The sequence below is a fragment of the Netta rufina genome (assembly GCF_964035555.1).
Source record: "Netta rufina genome assembly, chromosome: Z".
Classification (NCBI taxonomy): domain Eukaryota; kingdom Metazoa; phylum Chordata; class Aves; order Anseriformes; family Anatidae; genus Netta; species Netta rufina.
This window is the reverse complement of record NC_140126.1, coordinates 5342340-5363871: the sequence shown is the minus strand read 5'-3', so window position 1 is coordinate 5363871 and position 21532 is coordinate 5342340. Positions and strand designations below refer to the sequence as shown.

Sequence of the window (21532 nt, the reverse complement as noted above, 5' to 3'; positions counted from 1 at the left end):
TTTTGTGCCAAACGAGCACTTGGTTGAAGCTGAGGAGAAAATACAAGGCTGGGACGTGCTCTGTTCTCCTGTCTCTGCTGGAGATGACAGCACCGCAGGAGAGTAGCTCTGGTCGCTGAAGCTGTTCCTGCCAGGCTGACCAGAGCTAGTCTGGCGGTGTCCTTACGGTCTCTCTTGCCTCTGTGCAAGGTGTCTTCATCAATAACACCGAGCAGTGAGGCCCTGGCTTACCTGTTTGACTGATGAGATTACACAGTGTAACTGTCTGTTCCTGAGGGGGAACAGATCTTGCTTTATCTCACATCAGGCACCTGAAGGAGAGAAAACAACTAATTGTATCAGACCTTCAGACCTTTTGTTCCTGCTGTTTGACCTTTCAGGAATGTGGGATCTTGTGCTGCTAGTGAGTGTAGGAAGCTGTTCATTTTACCCCTCTACTTTAGAGTAGACCACCTTATTAATTTGGGTATCACATTTCCCATATTCATTCTTACATGCAGTCAAACTGGAGACGATTTAATTACGGGTTCAGTAATACCCAGCTTGTACATGCTGTGTAGCCACCCCTCGATAACAACTGGGTGATATGTGATGGACATTCACGAGGAAGCAGAAGCTACAGAGCAGTGCTAGTTTGAGCGTGGCAGTGGGGGTGGTGCTCAGCCTCTTGCCTGAACTCCGCGTTCCTGGTAACTGCTCCAGCTTTCCTCCTTGTGCAGTCAGCTCAGCCAAGGAGAATTTCTGCTGCTCTCCCCCGGTGCTTCCTGGGACTGTTGTAAAGAAGCGAGTCCGCTTGTTTGGTTCCCTCATCAGTGCTGCTGATGTGTGTGCTGATGTTTGTGTTGGTCCAGGGTGAGTAAATTACCAAAGAATAGTTCCATAGGTGTTTGTTCCTAGTCTCAGTTGTTCATTTTCCCCCACAGATACATTTTAAGACGCTTTGCAAAAGCGCCCAGAGAGCCAACTGGATTTAGTCTGTCCACAAAAGTTATGTTCGTGTTGTGGGTGACTCTTGTGACTCTCTTAGTGAGGGAGACTACTGAATGTCTTCATGGGGATATCTTTGCTGCCTCCATTTCAAGTCTTTGGCAGCTTTTTTGTATCTTAAGGATTAATATATTTCTGTATCAGTCACTCTGCTCTAGAATTTCATTCCCTTCCTTCGCCTAAGCACTTGCTTTGTATATAGCTTGCAGCTGCAGAGCTACAAGTTTTAAGTTGTGATCCAGCTATGTTAAGTGTTGGTTTGGTGTCTTAATTTCTGCCCCTCAGCTGAGAGGCACTAAATGACCTTGTGAATGGATGTCCCTCACCTGGTGCAGCTGTGAAATAAAGCAGGCTTGCCTAGACTGCTTTTTGGAGGTTGCCTGCTTTGTCTGATTGCAAGAAACCAAGAACAGATTGGCCACGAGTCGCTGCAGCTCAGTTGTGCAGCAGCATCTTACAGCAGCCAGGTGGGAGCTCTGAGATCTATTTGTGGCGGTCTGATACCCTTATTTTCCATAAACCTACTTCTTCAAGGTGTCGACGAGATTCTTAATTAGTTGATGTTGCAATTGCTGATATAACTCAGTCACTGAACATGGGTACAGCTCATCTCTAGGGATGCTGTTGCAGGGCTGCGTGTGATGCAGGCAGAGCAGATTCTCCAGCCAGCCTGTGCTGAGCCCTGGACTGTCACGCTCCATGCTCTCGGGCTTGAAGTTAAGTGAAAATTCCCCTTTGTGCACTGTTGGTCACGCTGCAGCCCCAACCCGTGGTGTGACCTCAACTTAAAATGCATTTCTGAGTGTTGCAGTGCTTTCAGTAACTTATCGTAAGGTCTCTGAAGCACAGACACCAGGAATTTGTCCATGTTGCAGACAAGAGGGTGGAAAAAATACTGCCACATCTCATCTGAAAGTATCTCCTTTGTGCTTTCCCTTGTCTTTGCAAGCAGTTGTTTCACTGTGGTGAGGATGGGCAAGGGAGCACAAGAGGGGAAAAAAAGGTGAAAGCCCAGCCAAGTGGTTGGTATTGGTGTTGGTCTCAGAACACCTGAGGAGCTTAAAAACACAGAGGGGATGCTTATTCATTGCTCAGGAGGTACTTGTAAAAGGGCTTAATCAGAAATGTTTTCAGAGGTCAAGTAGATGTCCCTTTCATTCTTGTTTTTTCCATGTTAAATTTTAAGGACTTAAATTAGGAAGTATGTTTTTCCTGTGATGCTTGCTGGCTTTATCAGAAACATGTGGTGCTTGGCTAATTAAAAACAGAAATACTTTTGACAGAAAAGAATCTTCCCAATTAAAAACTGAGTGCCGTTTTCTAACAGCTTTTCCCTCTTGTGACCTGCTGGGAGCAGAACAGTCTAAGCAAGTGCACACAGACCTAACACAGGGTGCCAGGGCTGTTGGAGCTGTGGAAGTGGCTGCCACTTCTGGACTGAAAAATCACCAAGCAAATCACTTGATTCCATACAAAAACATGGTTTCAGTCTAATGGCCAGAGAGAGGTGTATATAAAAGCACTTGCAGCATATAATGAGATTTCTCTAGTCCTAGATGTTGATTCTTTGACCTCAGAACAAAAATCTAGGAGTCAATACTTGGTTTTCTTAGGAACTGCTTTTTTAGATTCCCTTATTAAAAGGGAATATTCAGGTGCTGAATCTTAATCTCATTAAACTTGTACTTTTTATTTGCCCATTCTCCTGGTCTCCTTTCCTTTTCAAGGCCTCCCACAGTCTCAGGGTATATAAATCACTGACTCATCCAAATAATACCGAAATGGACCAACCAGAGGTTAATGTGCCTTTCTCTTCTGGTACCTTGATCTTTGTAAAGTTATCTCACCAACTCGTTGCTGTCTTAGGGCTGGGTACGTGCATTGTCTTTTTCTAAGATGTATGTGTTGAAGTTGCAACAGGTTTGTACTGTTAATTGTGACTCGTTTAATTTTGTTTTAGGATGTGGTGTAGATGCAAATCAACGCACTGGTTTGTCTTGGGATTGGTCTCACCCGTGACATCTATCAGTGCTTGCTTGTTTGTTAATGTGTACAAATGCTGGATCTTCCCCATCGCCTCTGATGTACTTGTATATGATGCACAAACTGCACAAGGTGTTTTTAAAATGTGTGCTGACCACAGCTTGTTGCCTGAGGGTAGCATGTCCTACAGTGAACTGTTTTTAATGTTTTTTTCCCCAAATGTATTTAAAGATACAAAGCCAGGGAGGAGTGAGGATCAGCACTCACTGACACTTGCTGGCTTTTGTTCTGAATCCAGGTTCTGATGTTAATAACTCCTGCAACTCCACCCATGTAACAGAGCCTTTCTCAGCTCGCTGTTTCTGTCATGAGCGGTGTCGGAAGAGCACCGGATCCTGAACTATCACAGAAGCTGTCAAGTGAAGCAGAAACAGCTCTTTTCAAATGTTAGAGTGTGTGTTCTTAGCTGTAAGGTAGAACTGTTTAAAGTTATTGTTGCAGCTTGCAAATGGAACATTGGGAAACTGCCGATAGGAGGGAAAACTACCCTGTCCGCACGTGGGGCTCAGTGTTCAGAGTTACCTTGTGAACTTTTTCCTCTGAAAAATTATTTTTTTTTCTTCCCAAGACAAAGGCATGATATGTTTAGCTTTGTCTTCTGAATTGGCAAGTGCTGTCTTTTGGTTTTTAAACTAACACCTGGAGTTTGGGCCAGGTTTCTGCCTCTTCTGCAGGTAGAGGATGCTATGATGGATAGAGTATGTCTATTCCCAGTTGTTGAGCTTAATCCGTTTATAAGAACATGGAAACTGGAACACTTCTTCACTTCCTGTTGCCCTAAATGGGCTTGTATATCCATAACTAACTGAAGTTAAGTACTGAATTGATCCACAGGACTACCTTTGTCTTTAGAAGCAGCATCGCTAGTCATCGAGCTATTGGCATTACTACGCTGCCAAGGAGCACTGAGGTTAGTGTGTGTCCTGTTCTAGCGGTGTGTGTTCTTGGAACCACAGTGCGTATTTAAACTGGAGTTCTTTTTGTTCTTGTTGAGTTTCTTCAAATCTAGAAGAAATCTTTTTATCATTCACTTTGCAGAGTAGAATGGATTGTTCTGTCTACTTTGTAATCTTCAGCACTTTCCTCTTCTCCCATTTCTTCCCTGTTCACTTCTAAAAATTGGTTCAAAGCTGCTAGTCTAGTCTGAAAAATACCAAGTCATAATGAAAAGAAAACCCACGGCCCACTGTTCTTTCACCATAAACTTTGGTTTCTGCCTGGCTGACTCGGATGTGGAGACGCCACTTCTGCAAAGCCTGAAATTCTCACATACCTGTATTGTTCAGTGGATGTCACCAGATCACGAAGTGGAGGTGCCCAGCTCCAGCACTTCTTTCAGTTGGTTAAGACTGATCCAGTGGTGTGTTAGTCAGCCAGAGAATTGGTATCCGTGGCCAATCAACAACCAAATAACATCCCTGTTACTCAGCATCATAGCTAAAAATCCTTTGAGGGCAAAGGCAGGGAGGTACATCACTGACTTACTGCTGACTTCTAATCCCATTTGAAGTCTTTTTCCACATACTCTATCATGTGGATTTGATGGATTGTGGAAAAAATTGCTATGCTATGAGCTGAACTCTAGCCCTGTGCTCAGAAGGCAACACCTGTTATTAGCTTTAGCTAGCAGTAATACCAAGGGCTGGCTACGTGTAGATGAGCTGATGTTTGAGCAGTGGAACCTTGAGGTTTTGCTTTGTGCTTTTAAAACTGGAACTGATCCCAGAACATGTGAAACTGCTAGTCATTCATCTCAGGATGAGCTGTGAAGATGGCATGGGGAACAACCCCAGTCACCCTCTTCCCTCATCCATAAAGGTTACCAGTGCACTTGTCTTATTTCCATGGTCGACTACGAACACTGTGCTTTGCTGCCACCAGCCACCTCCGTGTGCTTCCTGCTGGGATGGAGCCTGCAGCTTCATCCACCTGGTCGCTCACTCGGTCAGCGTGAGCTGTATGTGTGGGGTGTGCCAGGCCAGCTGGGCGTTACAGCTTCAGCTGATTGCTCTGTGCTTCTCTTACAACGCAGGTGATAGTAGGACCAGTACAGAAAGGCCCAGATGAGAAACTTCTACCAGGCTCTGTCTCTCTTGTTCAAAATGCTTTGTCTCCCTTCTTGCCACCTTCTGCCCCTTGGGACATGAGCAAGTTCACTGTTGTGTCCTGGCTTACCATTTCTGCCAAGTCCAGGGGTGAGCCCTGCTGCAGTCTGAGACTTCTGCACTTGCTCAGACAACACCTTGCTGAATTGTTTGCTGTCTGCATTTTCATTTAACTCAGCCCTGGATGTCTCCCTGAGCTGGTATCCTCCTTTCAGCCCGAAGGGCTTTGCTCCAAACTCATTCCTGTGCCATGAAGGAGCTGATTCCCATATTGCTGGTTATTTCAATTGGGTGGCTTTTTTTCTTTTTTATTCTGGGGTTCACTGCAAGTATACAAAATCCCACTGACTTCTCAGCTCTCTCCTGAATGTGGTACAGGGGCCCACCCGGGTGAAGCATAAGGATTTTGTCAACTTGTAAGATGCACAGAAACAAGTCTCTCCTAAACATTTTTTTGGGGAGGAAAAGCAGCTGCATACACACAAATGGAAAGGTATCTCTGTGCAGAATAGGTGAGGGAGCAGTTTAAGAATTTAAAATAGAACAGATTACCTTTTTTTTTTTTTTAATTACTTTAATTGGAGTTTTGGCTGTGTTCAAATCCACAGAAAGTTGCAATGTTAACTGGGGGTTTCTGTTCATCAATACAAAATGTGCCTCTCAACTATAATGCAAAAGTCAGTCTCTGTCTCACTTTGTTTGCAATGCAAGAAATTTAACTGAAGACTGATTTAATTCTTGTTTCTTGCTCTTAAGTGTTATCATCCATACACCAGTCCTTGCTGGTCTTACCCAAGCACCATACAGCACCATCCCTGTTTAAAAGCAAAAAGGGAATTGCATTGAGCAGTGGAACCTGCTGAACTTCCTTGCTTTAGAGAGACACTGGAGAGAAGAGACCAGGTTCCACATGTTGTAATTACAACTTTAAACCAATGCAGCTACTCTCTCAGATCAGCACCACTTCTTACTTTTCCCTCTGTTAGATGGGAATACAAAAGCAAACCCAGCAATACGTGATCCAGTTGACGTGCTCGTTCATAGAAGGTGGGATCTTTGAAATACGAGGACTGAGACTCCAGTTGTGTGGAAGAGCTCAGTATGGGTGCAAGAGTTTGGATCTCTTATTACAGCTCTTCTGCCAGCTTGCTAAATGCAATCGAGTACTCTGGACTCTGCTGAAGACTATGGTAGAAGAGCTGTGGAGGTGTAGGCTGGAACTGATCTTTTTAGGTCACCTCTGTGTTGCTTGACTACATGGACAACGTAACAGTGATTTTTACAGATCGCTTTCCATCTGTCAGTCACAACTCTTAATTTACTGTTTGGGGGAAAAATGTTAATAGATGCATTTCCAGATCAAACGAAGAGCCTAACTTTCCATCTTGCATTAACCGGGTTACTGTGTTCACATGCCAGAAAGATGTTGCTCTTTGAAAAAGCATGTTAGTGTATGTGGCAACGACCCATGCACTTTTTAAATACCGAAATCTGTATATTCTCACCTGAGTATCGTTAACCATGCTGTAGTCTGACAAATGGATCTTTTACTACTGCCTTGTTATATAGATAATTGTAATTAACTGCAGTTTGTTTTTCCACTACTTGAAGTTGTGTGATCTGAAAACTGGTGAACAAAAAGTATTTGTGCATCTTACTATGGGTATCTCTAAATAAAATGTATTTGTATAGTGTGTTGGCGTGACTGATGGTTTATTTTATTTTCTAATCCTTTTACTTAGAGTAAATCCAAGCCAGTTTGAGGGCAAACAGACTTGATTTTCTCCCTTTAACAGACTGGCCTTTGTGCTTATGTAACCAATTCAAAGAAAATAGTAAAACTTTGTTTTGTTTTTGTTCCTGACCCCCACCCTTTGCCAGTGCCTGGATTTATACCCTAAGGGCAGGTTCTCAACTTGTTCCTGTTTTCCACAGTTTAAAAACCACTGATGTTCTCTGTACAGCTGTAGTAAAACCATTTGTTTCCATAGGAAATATATCCAATGGCAGAGTTGGGAACGTTAAACTCTTCAAAGCCTCTCCTTTCTGTTTTCTTCTGGTACCTCATTTGTTCTGAAGCAAAGCTTTCCTTTCAACCTCTATTTTTCTAAGAAGGAAATAATTAGAGGTGTTGGGAGAGAGAAATGTCCTCAAGACTTCTAAGCTTTATGTTGGGGGTTAAGACAACGTGCCTGAAAGCCTCTCATGCATTGTCTCCTTTCTCACGCTTAACCTGGGCTGCTCAATTCCACAGAGGCTTGTCATGGACATACTGCAGCTTTACATGCAAGCTATGAGAGCATGTTCTCAGCAGCACTGTCCCTGCTCCCTGTGGTGCTGTAGTAGGCGTTCCTCAGGCTTGGGAATGCCTGAAAAAGAGAGAAAAGGAAGAGCAAAGTCCAAAAGGCACATGAATGCTGTCATCTTACTAAGCCTTATACCAAAATTGTTTGAGATCCGAGAAGAAAAAAAAAAAAGTCGCCTGGCCCTGGAAATACGCAGAAAATTATTGGTTACACGTGTGGTGGGCAGAGGCTAGAAAGCAGTGTTAGCAGCACAGCTTGCGGTTCCTGGCTTGCCTCCTGTCACAGCCATAGATGTGGATGAGCTGGTGCCAAGCCCTGGGCGTGGAAGTTGGAGATGAACTGCTTGTGAGCTATGCTCTGTCCCTAGATGGTCTGGACAGTATAGAATGGGTCTGCTGCCAGGCTGATGCTTTTGTTTCCACAACAATTAGGGAAGTGAAGAGGGCGAAGGGGTAAACAGTTACTTTAAGCTGTAGAAATGTTTCTGGCAATGACTGTTACCAACTCCCCAGCTGCATCTGATGCTCCCTCAAGTAGCTGCAAGCTGACATGCCGGACCAAAAAGGACGAGATGGCTGAGGGCCTCAGGAAGCCCCAAGACAGTCCTCATGGACCTCCTCCTAGATGTGTGTCCAGCTCAGATCTCAGCACTAAACCACCCAAATCCTTCCCCAGGAGCTAATTCTAGTAGTGTTCACCTATCTTGTCATGTCACCTACCTTGCAAGTCCCCTCATTGTCCCATTCCCTGTGCAGATGGAGCAGTTTGTTCTGTTCTGTGGAGAAGGTGATCTGCACTGAATGGGCTTTCACTGCCTCTGTTTTGTGGCTGTGGTCTTCATTGAGCATGTTTCCAGGTTCCCTTGGTGCTTTCTCACAGAGGCCATGCTCGACATGCCTGTGAGTGGCCATCACCATTTCTGGCTGTGGATCCAACGTGAGATCCACTGCATTCCTTGGCCTGGAGACTGCACTGGGGCCGTGCTGTTATCGATCGTGCTTTTACAGCCCACTACAAACCCTGCGGCAGTGCACGTTATCCCTCCCTTTCAACACTCAATCTGCTGCCTGCCTCCAGCTCCCAGCCCAGCTGCTGCAGGTTCGCCTGGCTGTCATCACTTCCCTGGCTGGGTTGTATTTTGTTTCTGATCCTTGTGGCTCCGGATGTCAGCTCCTGCCAGCTGGTGGCACCGCTGTCACAGAGCAAGGAAGCACGAGCAGAACGGCACTTCGGGAAGTCTCAAACTGGTTGTGTTTAGTGGTTTTTTTCATAACCATATCTGTACTCATCCTGTCTGCTTCTGCGTGGAGCTGTTGGGAGCTGTTGATCAGCTGCTTTAAAGTTATTCCCCACATGACAGTAGCTTTCCCTCTTCATTGAGGTGCACCATGAGCTGGCAGAGGTGAGAGAGAAGCCACGAGACTTAAGCATAGAGCTGTGGTCAAAAGGTCAACTTGACAGTTGCCTGGGCTGTTTGTGCCAAAGACATAAACAGAGCATGGGTCATGTTCCAGGGATGCTGAAGTCTCAGCAGAAAGATTTGCAGCCACTGTAATCAGTGCCTGATTTTATTTTTTATTTTTTCCGTCAAAAGCTTTACTGTTCCAGCGGTTTCTTCTCTCCACGGACCCACCAGTGTGACTGGTGAGTGCCAGTTACAGTTACATCTCCATTATCTGGAGTAAGGGGGGACTGAGATTCCACTAGGCACATTAAAAACCATCTGATAAAGGCAGAGCAATGCAAGTTGTGCTGTGGAACATGGTGCAGGGATGGTTGAAAGTCTTTAGAGGATCAGGACGATGTTGATGTGACCGGGACCTGAACTAGCTTGGCATCTGTGGGATGCTGCAGCTCAGCTAATCAGCCATTCCAGAATGAACTAGCTCTGCATGTAAACAACTGGTGTCTTTGGTTGATAAACTATGAGTTGCCTGTGACCTAACTTAGAAAAGAAACAGATAAATTAATTTACACCATTCTGCTAGAGGAACTGGTATAAGCTATAACAGCAAAAGGATTTGTTGTTTGTCTGTTTGTAATAACCTTTAACCTCTTAAAAAACAATTTGTAGCAATTGTAGCAACCCACTTCTAGATGGTTTTAAAAGCACTAGCAGGTGAGTAAGAAAGTAAAAGTGTCCCAGGAATACCTGTTCCACTAATTCCTTCTCCACTAGGAAGCACTATGCAAGTGTCACACTGGGACAGAACGAACAGCCGGGTGTTAACTCAGACTGACTGGTGGGCAGGAACATCTGCCTGTCAGCAGTGGTGCTCTATCAGCAGCCCTACGGTGTCTACACCCAAGAGCTCTTTAAGAGCTGGCCAGGGAAATGTCTGGCTTCACAGTGATAATTTTAATCTTGGGAAATTTTAAGAGGCTGGAAGCATGCCACTGTTCAAGCAGGGCACAGAGGGTGACCAGATACCTGCAGAGTACTTTCCTTGATGTCACAGGCAAAATAATGAAAAACTGATAAGGGGCTTGCTTCATAGAGAATTCAAGGCTAGACATAAAATTAATGCCAGGCAACAGGGTTGTGTGGAAAATAAGTCTTGTTAAAAAAAGCCTATTTAATTCTCAGATCATTTAGCTGATAAAGGTAACAGTGAGCATGTCACAGAATTAAATTGGGGAGTTTGACAGAACAAACTTGGCACTCACCATTAGAGCATGCACTGCGTGGAATAACAACTGCCAACATCCTTCCCCAAAATGGGTGTTTACTGCGGAGTTCTGCAGGATCAGAATCAGGCTTGGACGTGCTGAAGTCTCCTCAGTAAGTACAAAATCACTGCAGGTTTTTTGTGAAAAAGACTGGAGGAAAGGAGAACAACAAGGGGGATAAGGCAGTTGTATTGAGCAATTCCAGAATCTCGTCACATGGAAGTGCATCATCTTGCTCATGCTGCCAAACGACAAGGTAAACCCGGACCAAGGGCTGCAGGCAACACCTACAGCAGAGGGTCTGACCAGGCACACACCGACCCTGGAAGGGGGATCGGGCAGTCCAGCACGAATTCCCAGGATGATGCTGAGACAGGACAGAGTGATGCAGCCCACAGATGTTAGGAATTTTAATAGCCTGGGCTATATGAAGGCCAGACAATGATATCATTACCCTTTCTGCCCTTAATGCTGTGAATCAATGAATGGCATCTATGCTAGAAGTTGGTTCCACAACTCAAATGGCTATTCTTTCCAGTACAAATGCTGCTGAAGCCTTGCTTCTGCATGCACATTAACACAGTCAAATACACCACATCACATTTGTAGACAGCAGCTTTGGAGTTTCACCCCAAGTCTACGTGTACCAGCAATCCCTGGGACACCCAGGGGTAACACATCTCAACACAACTCCACTTTGCATTCAAGACTTTCAATTGTTCTGCTATAACCAGAGAGAATTCCTAATTCCCTGCAAACTCAACTCAAACCTGAGTTTGGTTTCTTCACATGGAGCCTCTTCCTTACAGAATCTAAGTACAACTGGATTGCGTCGGCTCTCTGAGGCTACCAGAGAGCATTTTGGAGACAGATAGTGTTGTTGATGCAGGTGTCACAGGTTAAGGCTGTAAGAACGATCTGCAGAGAAGAGCACTATTTTTATTAGATCAGGTGATAAAACTGGGGAAAAAAAAAAAAAAAGAACAGGCACAAAGGAAATACAAACTTCAGACTAAGTTGTGAAAACCTTCTCTGAACTCCAGCTCAGCTGGAGTAATTGTCTGATCAGTCCAAGAGACAGGGGTAGTGTAGAAAGTAGAAGTGAGTGTTAGCATGATGAGGGATGGTCTACTTGCAGCCTGAGCCCCTGAAGAATAGATGGTTTTCACTTACTGTCTGTAATGCAGAAGTAGAATGGACTTCTGAATCAGTAACAGGGTGATATTCTTAACACAAGTGTTTTTTTTTTTCCCCTCCTTCCCCTTTGGCAAGTAGAATGTCAAAGCACCAAATTGGTGTTTTTCAGCCCGTGGAACAAGGAGACTTTTTTCAGGACTGCCTATTCTAAGAAATCTGCCATAGGTGACTAAGAAAAGCAAGCCTGAAGAAAGCTTACACATGCAGTCTGGAGGGATTTGCACCTTCACAAGATTATTCTTTAGTAGCTGGAAAACTGAAAAGGTCACAAATCATTGAAATGGCAGACAAAGTGCTGACATAGGCAGAGGGAAGTGAGTTAAATAGCTAAGTAGGTAAGGTTTGCCTGCCAGGCCTTGTCAAACCTTTGCGGTGTTTAGTGCAGGGTCTCCTCTTTGAACCCTGATGTGCTGAACGTTCAGAGCAAGGGTCTCTGACTGCAGCCTCCCAAAGGAATACAATAAAGGAATTCCTTCATTCCTCCCCTCTGGAAGCTTTGGCAGTGAAATACTTCATCTTCTTATTTGCATTTACTCCATGCACAGTAGAGAGAAGTCTACAATGCTTTTTGTCCCAGTATCCTTGTTTAATTCTCTCTTATTCCAAACGCTCCCAGGCTGGATTCTGTGTGATATTCAGAGACATCCTCCAGCTGGCACGACACCATCTGACTAGAGCATCCCAAGAGCTCTCAGCCTTTGTTGTTGCATGCTGCACATCAAATATCCATATTGATTAGCAAAGGATTGCCAAGTCATGATGAAAAAATGCTAATAATACTGATTAAATCCGCACAGATTATGGAGCCACAGACATGTTTGTCACAAAGCTTGCGAAACTTTGTTTGGAGCTATAATTAATTCCCTCCCCCCAACAGTAATCTAACAAAATATCAACAGTTGCCTGCAGAGAATCAACACTACCTGTGCACTCTTTGGTCTGAATTTCAATTCAGCTCTAAGGGCACCTGTGTTTTATTGGGAAAAGATGGGGAATAGGGAGGTCTTGCTGCTTCCATCCTGTAGGAACTGGTGTAGCTCCTGCCATCTTGTTGTAATAAACAACAAGGTCAGTCCAGGATGCTGGCCACCTACATCTGTGTACTCTAAGCTAAAAGGGCAGAAGCACAAACAACACTGATTAATTTTCAGATATTGCTTACGGTAAAATGAGATTTGATGCCCTCTCTACTTAAGTGGAGAGCCAAGGGAGGTCAAGGGACAGAGGATGAGGAAACAGCAGCAAAGGAAATAAGACCACAGAAAAGGTCGAAATCGGGCGACATACACATTGAGGTGCCAGGGGCTGAACAAACATTCTGCTACCTGGTGTGCTCCAGTCACCTTTACCAACCCCACCTGCTCAGCAGAAAGCCAAACGGGGACCGATTCCACCGAGAATAAGCAAGCCCTCCCTTAATATGCCAGCACGAAGGACGAAGAAATGCCAGAAGGGTATATCTGCTACACTTCAGACAAACAGAGGCATGGTACAGAACCCAGTGTTAAAACTGCACAGCAGGATAAATTTGAAAGGATCCAAGTTGTCTCTTTTCCTGGCTCAGAACCTGAAATTCCCCGTCTTGGGGAGTCAAACTACCTCAGTGCCTTGTCACCTGTGCTGTCACCATGCAGTTGGGGTTGCCACTTCTTACTTGGGTGTGCTGCCAGAAGCTGCACCAAGTGCTCTCACATGCTCTGCTCTGTCACCCCCTCACAGCTCTCCATCACTCTCTGGCATCCTCCTGCGTTGCAGCTATCCCTTGCCATGACGCCTTCTGAGAATCCTCCATGTCAATGTGGTGCCTCCCTGTGTTCAGCCCAGCCAAAGAGCCTAATGCTTAAAAAAATCATAGAATCACAGAATCATTAAGGTTGGAAAAATACCTCCAGGATCATCTGCTCCAACCATCCCCCTACCACCACTGTCACCCACTGAACCCTGTCTCCAAGCACCACGCCCAACCTTTCCTTCAACACCCCCAGGGACGGTGATGCCACCACCTCCCTGCGCAACCCGTCCCAGTGCCTGACTGCTCTTTCTGAGAAATGTCTCCTCATTTCCACCCTGAACCTCTCCTGGTGCAACTTGAGCCCATTCCCTGTAGTCCTATTGCTAGCTATCTGTGAGCAGAGGCTGACCCCCAGCTACCCACACCTTCCTTTCAGGTAGCTGTAGAGAGCCATAAGCTCTGTCCCGAGCCTCCTCTTCTCCAGACTGAACACCCCCAGTTCCCTCAGCTGCTTCTCACAGGACTTGTGCTCCAGGCCCCTCATCAGCTTCACAGCCCTTCTCTGGACACGCTCCAGGCCCTTGAGGTCTTTCCTGTTGTGAGGGGCCCAAACACAGCACTCAAGGCAGAGTACAGGGGGACGATCACCGCATCCAGCTGGGAACCAGAGTGCAGGGGGACGATGGGGTTGTTGTGACCGAAGGGCAGGAGCCGGCACTTAGCCACATTGAACGTCCTCCCACTGGCCTCTGCCCATCGATCCGACCTGTCCAGGTCCCTCTGCAGGGCCTTCATACCCTGAGGCAGATCGACACTTTCCCCCAACTTGGTGTCATTGGCAAACTTACTGAGGGTACATGCAATTCCCTCGTCCAAATCATCCATAAAGGTATTAAAGAGAATGGGTCCCAACACTGGCCCCTGGGGAGCACCACTTGGGACTGGTTGCCAGCTGGATTTCACTCAATTTTTAACTTCACATAATACGGGTGCAATATAATATGATATAGGTTAAACTGCATTTAACTGCAAATAACATCAGTGCAAAACTGGTTCCCATTTCTGTACTGTTTGAGCATTGCTCTCAGCAGGCATGGCAAGTGACAGTAACAGAACCCTTTTATTTTCTGTGCATGAGGACAACTTGGGACTCCAAATGGGACTGTGGTGAAACCTCTGGGAGTGAAATAACTGGAGAAGGACCAGCGGGGCTCTGTAAAACCCTGAGCTTGTGTTGGCTTCCAGAATAGTATGAGGAATAGAGCGGCCAGCAGGACCAGGGAGGTGATTGTCCCGCTGTACTCTGCTCTGGTGAGGCCGCACCTCGAGTGCTGTGTTGTTTTGGGTCCCTCGCAACAGGAAAGACCTCGAGGGCCTGGAGCATGTCCAGAGAAGGGCTGTGAAGCTGGTGAAGGGCCTGGAGCACAAGTCCTGTGAGGAGCAGATGAGGGAATGAGGGTGTTCAGTCTGGAGGAGGCTCTGGGCAGAGCTTATGGCTCTCTACAGCTACCTGAACGGAAAGTGTGGGGAGCTGGGGGTCAGCCTCTGCTCACAGATAACTAGTGATAGGACCAGAGGGAATGGCCTCCATTTGCACCAGGGGAGGTTCAGGCTAGAAATGAGGAGACATTTCTGCTCAGAAAGAGCAGTCAGGCACTGGGACAGGTTGCCCAAGGAGGTGGTGGAGTCACCGTCCCTGGGGGTGTTGAAGGAGAGGTTGGATGTGGTGCTTGGGGACAGGGTTTGGTGGTGACATTGGTGGTAGGGGGCACTTGGAGCAGGGACGCGTGAGGCGACGCCCCCTCACTGCCCGTTACGGCCGTTAACGGTCCCCCTCCGCCCCCCTCCCTCCCACTAGGAAGGGGCGTGGCCACCCCTCCCCTTCCGCCGCGCGGGAGCAGGCGGTGCCCCGGTCACGTGCGGGGGAAGGGGCGGGGCTTTCCCTCGCCTTAGCTCACGTGGTGCCGGGGCGGGAGGGGGGCCGAGGCGGAAGGGCCGGCGGATGGGCGCGCGCTGCTGGTGCGTGAGGGCCGCGGCGCGCGGGGACGGGGAGGGGGGGGGGGGATAAAAAAAAAAAAAAAAAAAAAAGGGGGGGGGGGGGAGAGGCGCGCGTGCGGTGTCACGTGACGAGGAGGAGGAGGAGGAGGAGGAGGAGGAGGAGGAGGAGGAGGAGGAGGGTGGGGGGGAGAGAGAGAGAGAGAGGCGCGCGCGTGGAGGCGAGGAGGTCACGTGACGGCGGTGGGCGCTGCTGCTTTGTGAGCACATTGGGCAGGTACCGGGGGGGGGGGGGGGGGGGGGAGCGCGCGCCAACCCCCCCCCCCCCTCCCCTCCTCCACCACCACCCCCCCCCTCCCTCCCCTCCCGCTCCCCCCCCCCCCCCCCCTCCCCTCACGTAACCGCCGCGCGGTTCGGTAACGTCCGGCGCCGCTCGGTAACGCTCGGGCCCGGCTCTGAGGGGGGCTCAGCAGGGGGAGCCCCCCCTCCCTCCCCCCCCCTCCCCAAACCTAATCCCAACCCCAAACCCAACCCCGCTCCATTTTGTGCTCCCCCTGCCGGGGGTCCCCTCGGGGCTGGGGGTGGCGGGGAGAGGTGCCCCCCATCGCCCCGGGGTCTGTGTGTGTGGGGGGGGGGGGTTGGGGAGCCGGGAGCAGGAGCTGAGGCCGGGCCCGGGGTTGTGTGTGTGTGTGGGGGGGGGGGGGGTGCGCAGGGCCCGGTGCTCCCGGCTGGAGCCGGTGGTGACCGCAGGGAGCAAACCGCCACCAGGTCGAGGTGATTTTATTTTATTTATTTTATTTTATGTATTACTTATTTATTTTTTTTTTTCCAAGGGCAGAAATCGGAGCTGGATGTGAGGGAGGTGAGGTGGGGAGGTGTGTGTGTGTGGGGGGAGGTTGTGAGGATGTGCAGGCCCGGAGGAGTTGCACTTTCCGCTGAAATGGAGCCCTGCACGGCGAGCGGCAGCAGCAGCTCGGCCGCTTTTCGTTTATTTATTTATCTATCTATTTATTTATTTATTTTTCATATTTACCAGCACCCCCTCCCTCCCTCCCTCCCTTCAGCGGTTCCCGCAGTTGTACCGCGTTCTCCGGAGGAATCTGGGGTTCAGGATTCCTACCTGACTGACTCAGTATTTGTGCCTCACTCAGCCTGAGCTCTCTGTTGGTGGTGGTTTGACCCAACTTGTTTAAGGAATTTTATTTTTAACCTTACCCTAGGTAACTTTGGAGCAAGGGAGGCTCAATCAGCTTGCAGCGTTAATGATGTTTTGGGACTCCTGGAGGGTTACACGGAGGAACTGGATTAACTGGTGTAAACTGATGTTGATGTGTAGTCTGGAAAATGGGCGAGCTTTTGGGAACTTCAAGGAGGGAGGGAGGAGTGGGAATTGGGCAAGCTCTGCTCTCCTTTATTCTAGCTGCATTTTTATCAGCCTATTGATTACAAAATTCTTTAATAAAAACAAAACCAGAGAAATTCAGGAATGTAGGCAGTTTCACTTGCATTGTTTTGGCTAGGCTTCGAAAAAGCTCCTGGTGCCATGAGTTGCAAAAGGATTTGACTGTTCCAGATCGGAGTTTGATTTACTGCTACAACCTAGGGGGAAGCTAAGAAAAATCCCATCATCAAAATCTTGCCATTTACTAGAATCTACTGTTTCTTGGTTTTATTTTTTTAAGTTCTCCTTTTTTAGTTGTTGTTGGTTTTTTTTTTTTTTTTTTGGAGTTGTAGAAGTAATTCTTGATGTTTTCTATTTCTTTCGTGGACTTCTATATGATGTTGTCCTCATTAAATACCATTTCTGCTCTGTTTCATTTTTGTTGCTGGTGTCCCCCTAGTGATAGTGATCACAGCAGAATAATATGATGATTAATAGTGCTTCAGAAATGTACATATCATGGCATATAAATAGTCTGGCAATTATTAGTGTTACTAGTAGTATTTACTTACAGTTTTGGTACTGCTTAATACCAATAGGTTCTTTGTCAAAGAGTAAAAAAGATAAATAAAAGGTACCTATTTGTTTTCTATCTTTGATCTTGTTTGATAAAAGCACAGGAGCAGGACTCTGAAAAAATGTGTCCTGCTTTCAGATTTGCAGCAGCCTCATATGACCTTGGTAAAAGAGAAGCCCAGTGACTTGTCCTCCTCATTAGATGACAGATGAAAAGAAACTTGGTGTTATATTTGTATGCTTCAAAACTAGTGACTAGAAGGAGCTAGAGGAAATACAAGTAACACCTATTTCAATGTTGTCCTTCTGCTGGAGCTTTTATTTATTTTAGTTTTCCGATGCGGTCTGCTCGCTGGTAGCCCATTGCGTACTCTTTGCTTTTCAGGGACCTAGTTTGGGCTTGTACTGTCTTTCATACAGCTTCCCTAAACAGCTTATGCTCTTTAAAATGCAAGGTGGGATGAAAGGTTGTGAAGAAGCTCCTCTGCAATTACTTAAGGTTCACATTTTCCAAAAAATTGTACAAAAGGTTTCTCTGCTTTGCTCTAACATGAAAGGCCACACTCTTTAATTTTGGCCAGCCAACTGTCAGAGCTCCCAGTCCACCCGGGGGCTCTTGCAATCTATTTCACAAGTGCGTTACCTTCAGCCCTTTTCCCCCCATGACTTCTCAGTACTGTGAGGAGTGAACAGTGGCTGCAGACAGGCAGACTAAAGCTGGTACACTCTGCCTGAGATCTCATGGCTTGCTCAGCTTGCTTTTACTGCATCTTAACTCTTGCTGAGCGTGTTGTTTTGTTGGTGTTCTCTCCAGATTGTAGAGCTGGCAAGATACAGGTTATGTGACCAACTTTGCACAGCTCCACTGGGCAGAGTTGTTTGTAACTCTCAATTCCCTTGCAGTAATTCTCTTGTCTTTGTGGGAGCTGCAAGATGCTGTGGCTTCTTTTGAAGAAACTTGTTGAGCATTTTTCCCTTCCCTTCCCAGCTCGTTAAATCAGGTCTTCCAGCAGGTGAGCTTGGAGGAGTCCATAACCTGGTTAAGCATAGCAATTTTGTGTTAAAACCAATGAAATGTTTCTCATGTTGGGGGAGCTTTGATCTTTCGCAAAACTTACAGTTTGCCCTTAGTTGTACTTGTATGGTGAACTTGTTTGTTATTGTTTGTTTTTTTCTTTGTCACACAGGAAACGCAATTTATTCCAGCTCTGCAGAAGATGCAGGTTTGGCAGAATTTATTTTCCAGAGTCATTTAGTATTTAACTCCAAAGTTATGTGAAGACAGCACAGATACTTTCTTCCTAACCTCCAGATCTGAGCCATCAGATTTGCACTTTTCTAACCCAGTTTAATTAAAGTTTTTATTACTGTGTTAGGCAGCCCCGTGGTTAAAGGTGTAAAGTTTGAATTCTGTAGCTGTGCCCGTGTTTCTAAGTATTGTTAATGGCTAGCTGCGTAGAGAGGAAGTCTTTCTGCAGTGTTGCTGTGTGGCATAGGTCTCATCTAGAACACTTCAGTGCTATTTTCCATGACTACAATGTTGTTCCTAGAAGTAGGTATTCAGAGGGTGATCCTTTAGAGACTATATTGAGATTCCTTTTGAGAAAACTATTTAATGACAAGTATTTTGAGAATAGTGGATATAATAATGTAGAACAGAGCATATGGCTTTTAAATCTTTCCTGTTTCCTCTTTCTGTTTGGTTCTAAATGTTAACTGAATCACGGCTATTTTATGGTAAACACTAGACTGATATTTTGTATTATCACACTGTGTGTTTCCCTGTCCTTGGAGGCAACCACTGATGTCTTTTCTCTTTGAAATTCTGCATTTTCTTTCTTAATTTAAAAAAGTGCCTGTTGTCTTACATGCTGTTCTAGCAGTGTGAATGCACGAGGCACCCTGCTGCCAAGCCCTGCTCTGCTATCAGGCTGTGCGTACAGAGCACATACAGGACTGTGCTTGAGAAGTTGTGCTCCATGCTTTTGAGGGGTGGTACCCCGAGGGACAGATGTGTTCTGCTGATGGGCTTTAATTCCAGCTTTCAGTCCTACGCTCTTCAGAGCTCTGACTTGTGATCCATTTTAAGATGAATATGGATGACCAGACTTACAGGTGTCAACCCTGGGTGCCTGAACGTGATGAGGAGGAGCAGTGCTGTGCTTCCTGACCTTGTGTTTTGCTTCCTCTCGATAGCCACTGAATGGGTTTGAGTGTTTTGAACATGGGTGAGGTGCCAAGGGGTAGCTGTCTGAAATTCGGTGTTAAAATTGAAATCCGGTGTTACGGGCTTGGTGGAGGCAAGTTAACGAAGTCGTTTCAAGTGTTTGAGAAAAATTCCTGGCTCCTGCTATGTGTCCTCAACCTGTTGGGTTTCTTTGCTGCCTCTTGATGTTCAGATAACAGCCATATCCAGGAACTTTGCTTTGCATCTTAGGAAAAGATGTGTTATCTTTCTCGAATAGTTCTGTTATCATTGCAAATATGCAATTCCTTGCAACTGTATACGCGTACTCCAGTCTTCATTGACTACCGTTTCATCTCTTGATGTGTTGCTGGATTAAAGTCTTAATGACTCTTGCACTGCCTGGTTTAATTGCAGAAATGATTAGGCTTTCACTTTTCCTTGTGACTGTCTGAGCAGAGTTGCTGGAGCTTAAAAGTTGTCTCAAATGAAGCTGCTTGTGGGGCATTTTTGATAACAGCTTTCCAGTTTTCAGGCTTCCTTCTCTTTTTTTTCTTCACCCAGCCACAGACTGGCTGAGGTTGGCAACGGGTGTCTGGAGATGACCTGGTCCAACCCCCTGCTGAAGCAGGTCACCTACAGCAGGCTGGTAGGACTATGTCCAGGTGGCTTTTGAAGGTCTCCAAGCAGGGAGGCTCCTCAACCTCTTGGGGCCACCCGTTCCAGTGCTCTGGCACCTGTGCAGTGAAAACCCATTTCGTTTTGTGCAGACGGAGCCTCCTGTGTTCCAGCTTGTGCCCATTCCCTCTTGTCCTGGCACTGGGCACCGAAAAGAGCCTGGCTCTGTCTTTCCACCATCCCTTCAGGTTTGTGTATGCAGTGATGACATCCCCCTCAAGCTTTGCCTTCTCTGGGTTCAACTGCTTGACAAATCCGTAGTCCTTCGGGCAAACCCAATGCCATCTGTTCCTGCACGCCTTTGAGAAGGCGGTGGATTAGGGATGGAGTTTAGGAGGGGCGGTGGTAACAGTCATCCGTGACTGCTTGCAGGTGGAAAGTTGAGTGGGCGCTGGAGATGAGTGTAGGAAAATGCTGTGAAAATGCAGTAAGGTATTTTAAATCAGAGTGATTTCTTTGCTTGTAAATAAGGGGTAATTGGGTGTCTCGGTGCTAGCTGATCTGAGGGCTGTAATTCAGCAGTTCTGTGAGGGAAATGGGTCAAACATTTGATCGTCTGGGAGTGATAACATTGCCCAAGTCCCACGTATGTTCTGTCTAGGAATTGCATGCTTTGTCAATGAGGGTTTAATGTGCACTTACCTTTTGCGAAAGGTTAGGGTGAGTTCTTCTTGTACTTTTGTATACCAAGCAGCCTGTTTTATGAAGCTCTGTGTGTCAACATGGCTTTTGAAATTACTTTTTAATGAGCATAAAGCCGAAACTTTCCAGAATTAGACAAATAAAATAAGAGTGAACTGGATTGACCTATTCTTCCAGTTCTTGCAAATGCAGCCATCTTCCCCCAAACCCAAGGATCCCCCTTCCCAGCTGTAGACAAAGGTTAAAACAAAGTTAGATGGCTAAAAGTATTTAATAGTTGGGGATCTTGAATCTGAGAAAAGCTGAGACAGCCCTTTTTGTGCAGTCCTCTGAAATGAAACCTCAGTGAGATTTAGTTTCTGGTAGGAAACTTTGCTCAAATATTTATGCTTTATCTCCCTTGCTGATTCTGTCGATTATTGGGGAGTGCTTGAGTCATGGGAGTGAGCAAAGAGAATTTTTTTTAACTTCTTTATTTCATCTCAGTAAACAAATCCATTAAAATAACTCTTCAATAGGAGGCATCCTAAGCTTCTGTAGTTGTGAAATGACCTGTTTATTGGAAAATATGATCAAACATAGGGCAAGGAACCTCAGAACTCTCCCTTTTCAGTTGATTTTAATATCTAAGCAAAATTTGAGCATTAAAACACACTGAGTGACGCATCTTACCTTGCAGGCCAGAACAAGCAGGTTTTGAACATTGAGTCAGGCTGTGGTAACGAAAAGCTTTTCCACCTAGCAGAGGCTAAGTGGCTGTTTGGGATGGGAACCGGCTGCAGGAGAGAACAAATGGGGGAGCGTGGCAGCTGGAGCCATCATCGTTTCCCTCATCAGGACCCGAGGGAGAGGTGGGTGGCTGGGAACTGGTTTTACTGTTACAGGTGCCCTTATCAACAGACCCCAACTGCAGGATGATGTGCGGCTCCTCCACCCCTTCCAGTTGCTGCACTGTGTAAGAGAGAAGTTGGGATCTGTCGCCGGCATGCTCTTTTGATGGTGTTTTCCCTCTGACTAAACAGGTCTTAAGGCAAT

General features: G+C 46.4%; 2 protein-coding genes across 4 annotated transcripts in view; both read left to right on the top strand.

The window, feature by feature from the left end:
- Positions 1 to 6829, top strand: part of DCAF12 (DDB1 and CUL4 associated factor 12) — a 31980-nt gene extending 25151 nt beyond the window's left edge. Inside the window, exon 9 of the mRNA XM_084304893.1 lies at positions 6122 to 6829. Within this exon, the coding sequence (XP_084161019.1) occupies positions 6122 to 6388 (267 nt within the window). The 3' untranslated portion in view covers positions 6389 to 6829. The remainder of the gene's footprint in view (positions 1 to 6121) is intronic.
- Positions 6830 to 15006: 8177 nt separating this feature from the next.
- The window catches only part of UBAP2 (ubiquitin associated protein 2), a 117572-nt gene continuing 111046 nt past the window's right edge, over positions 15007 to 21532 (top strand). For all 3 annotated transcript variants that reach the window (XM_084305177.1, XM_084305178.1, XM_084305176.1), the window contains exon 1: positions 15007 to 15059. The gene's annotated coding sequence lies outside the window, so the exon portion shown is untranslated. The remainder of the gene's footprint in view (positions 15060 to 21532) is intronic.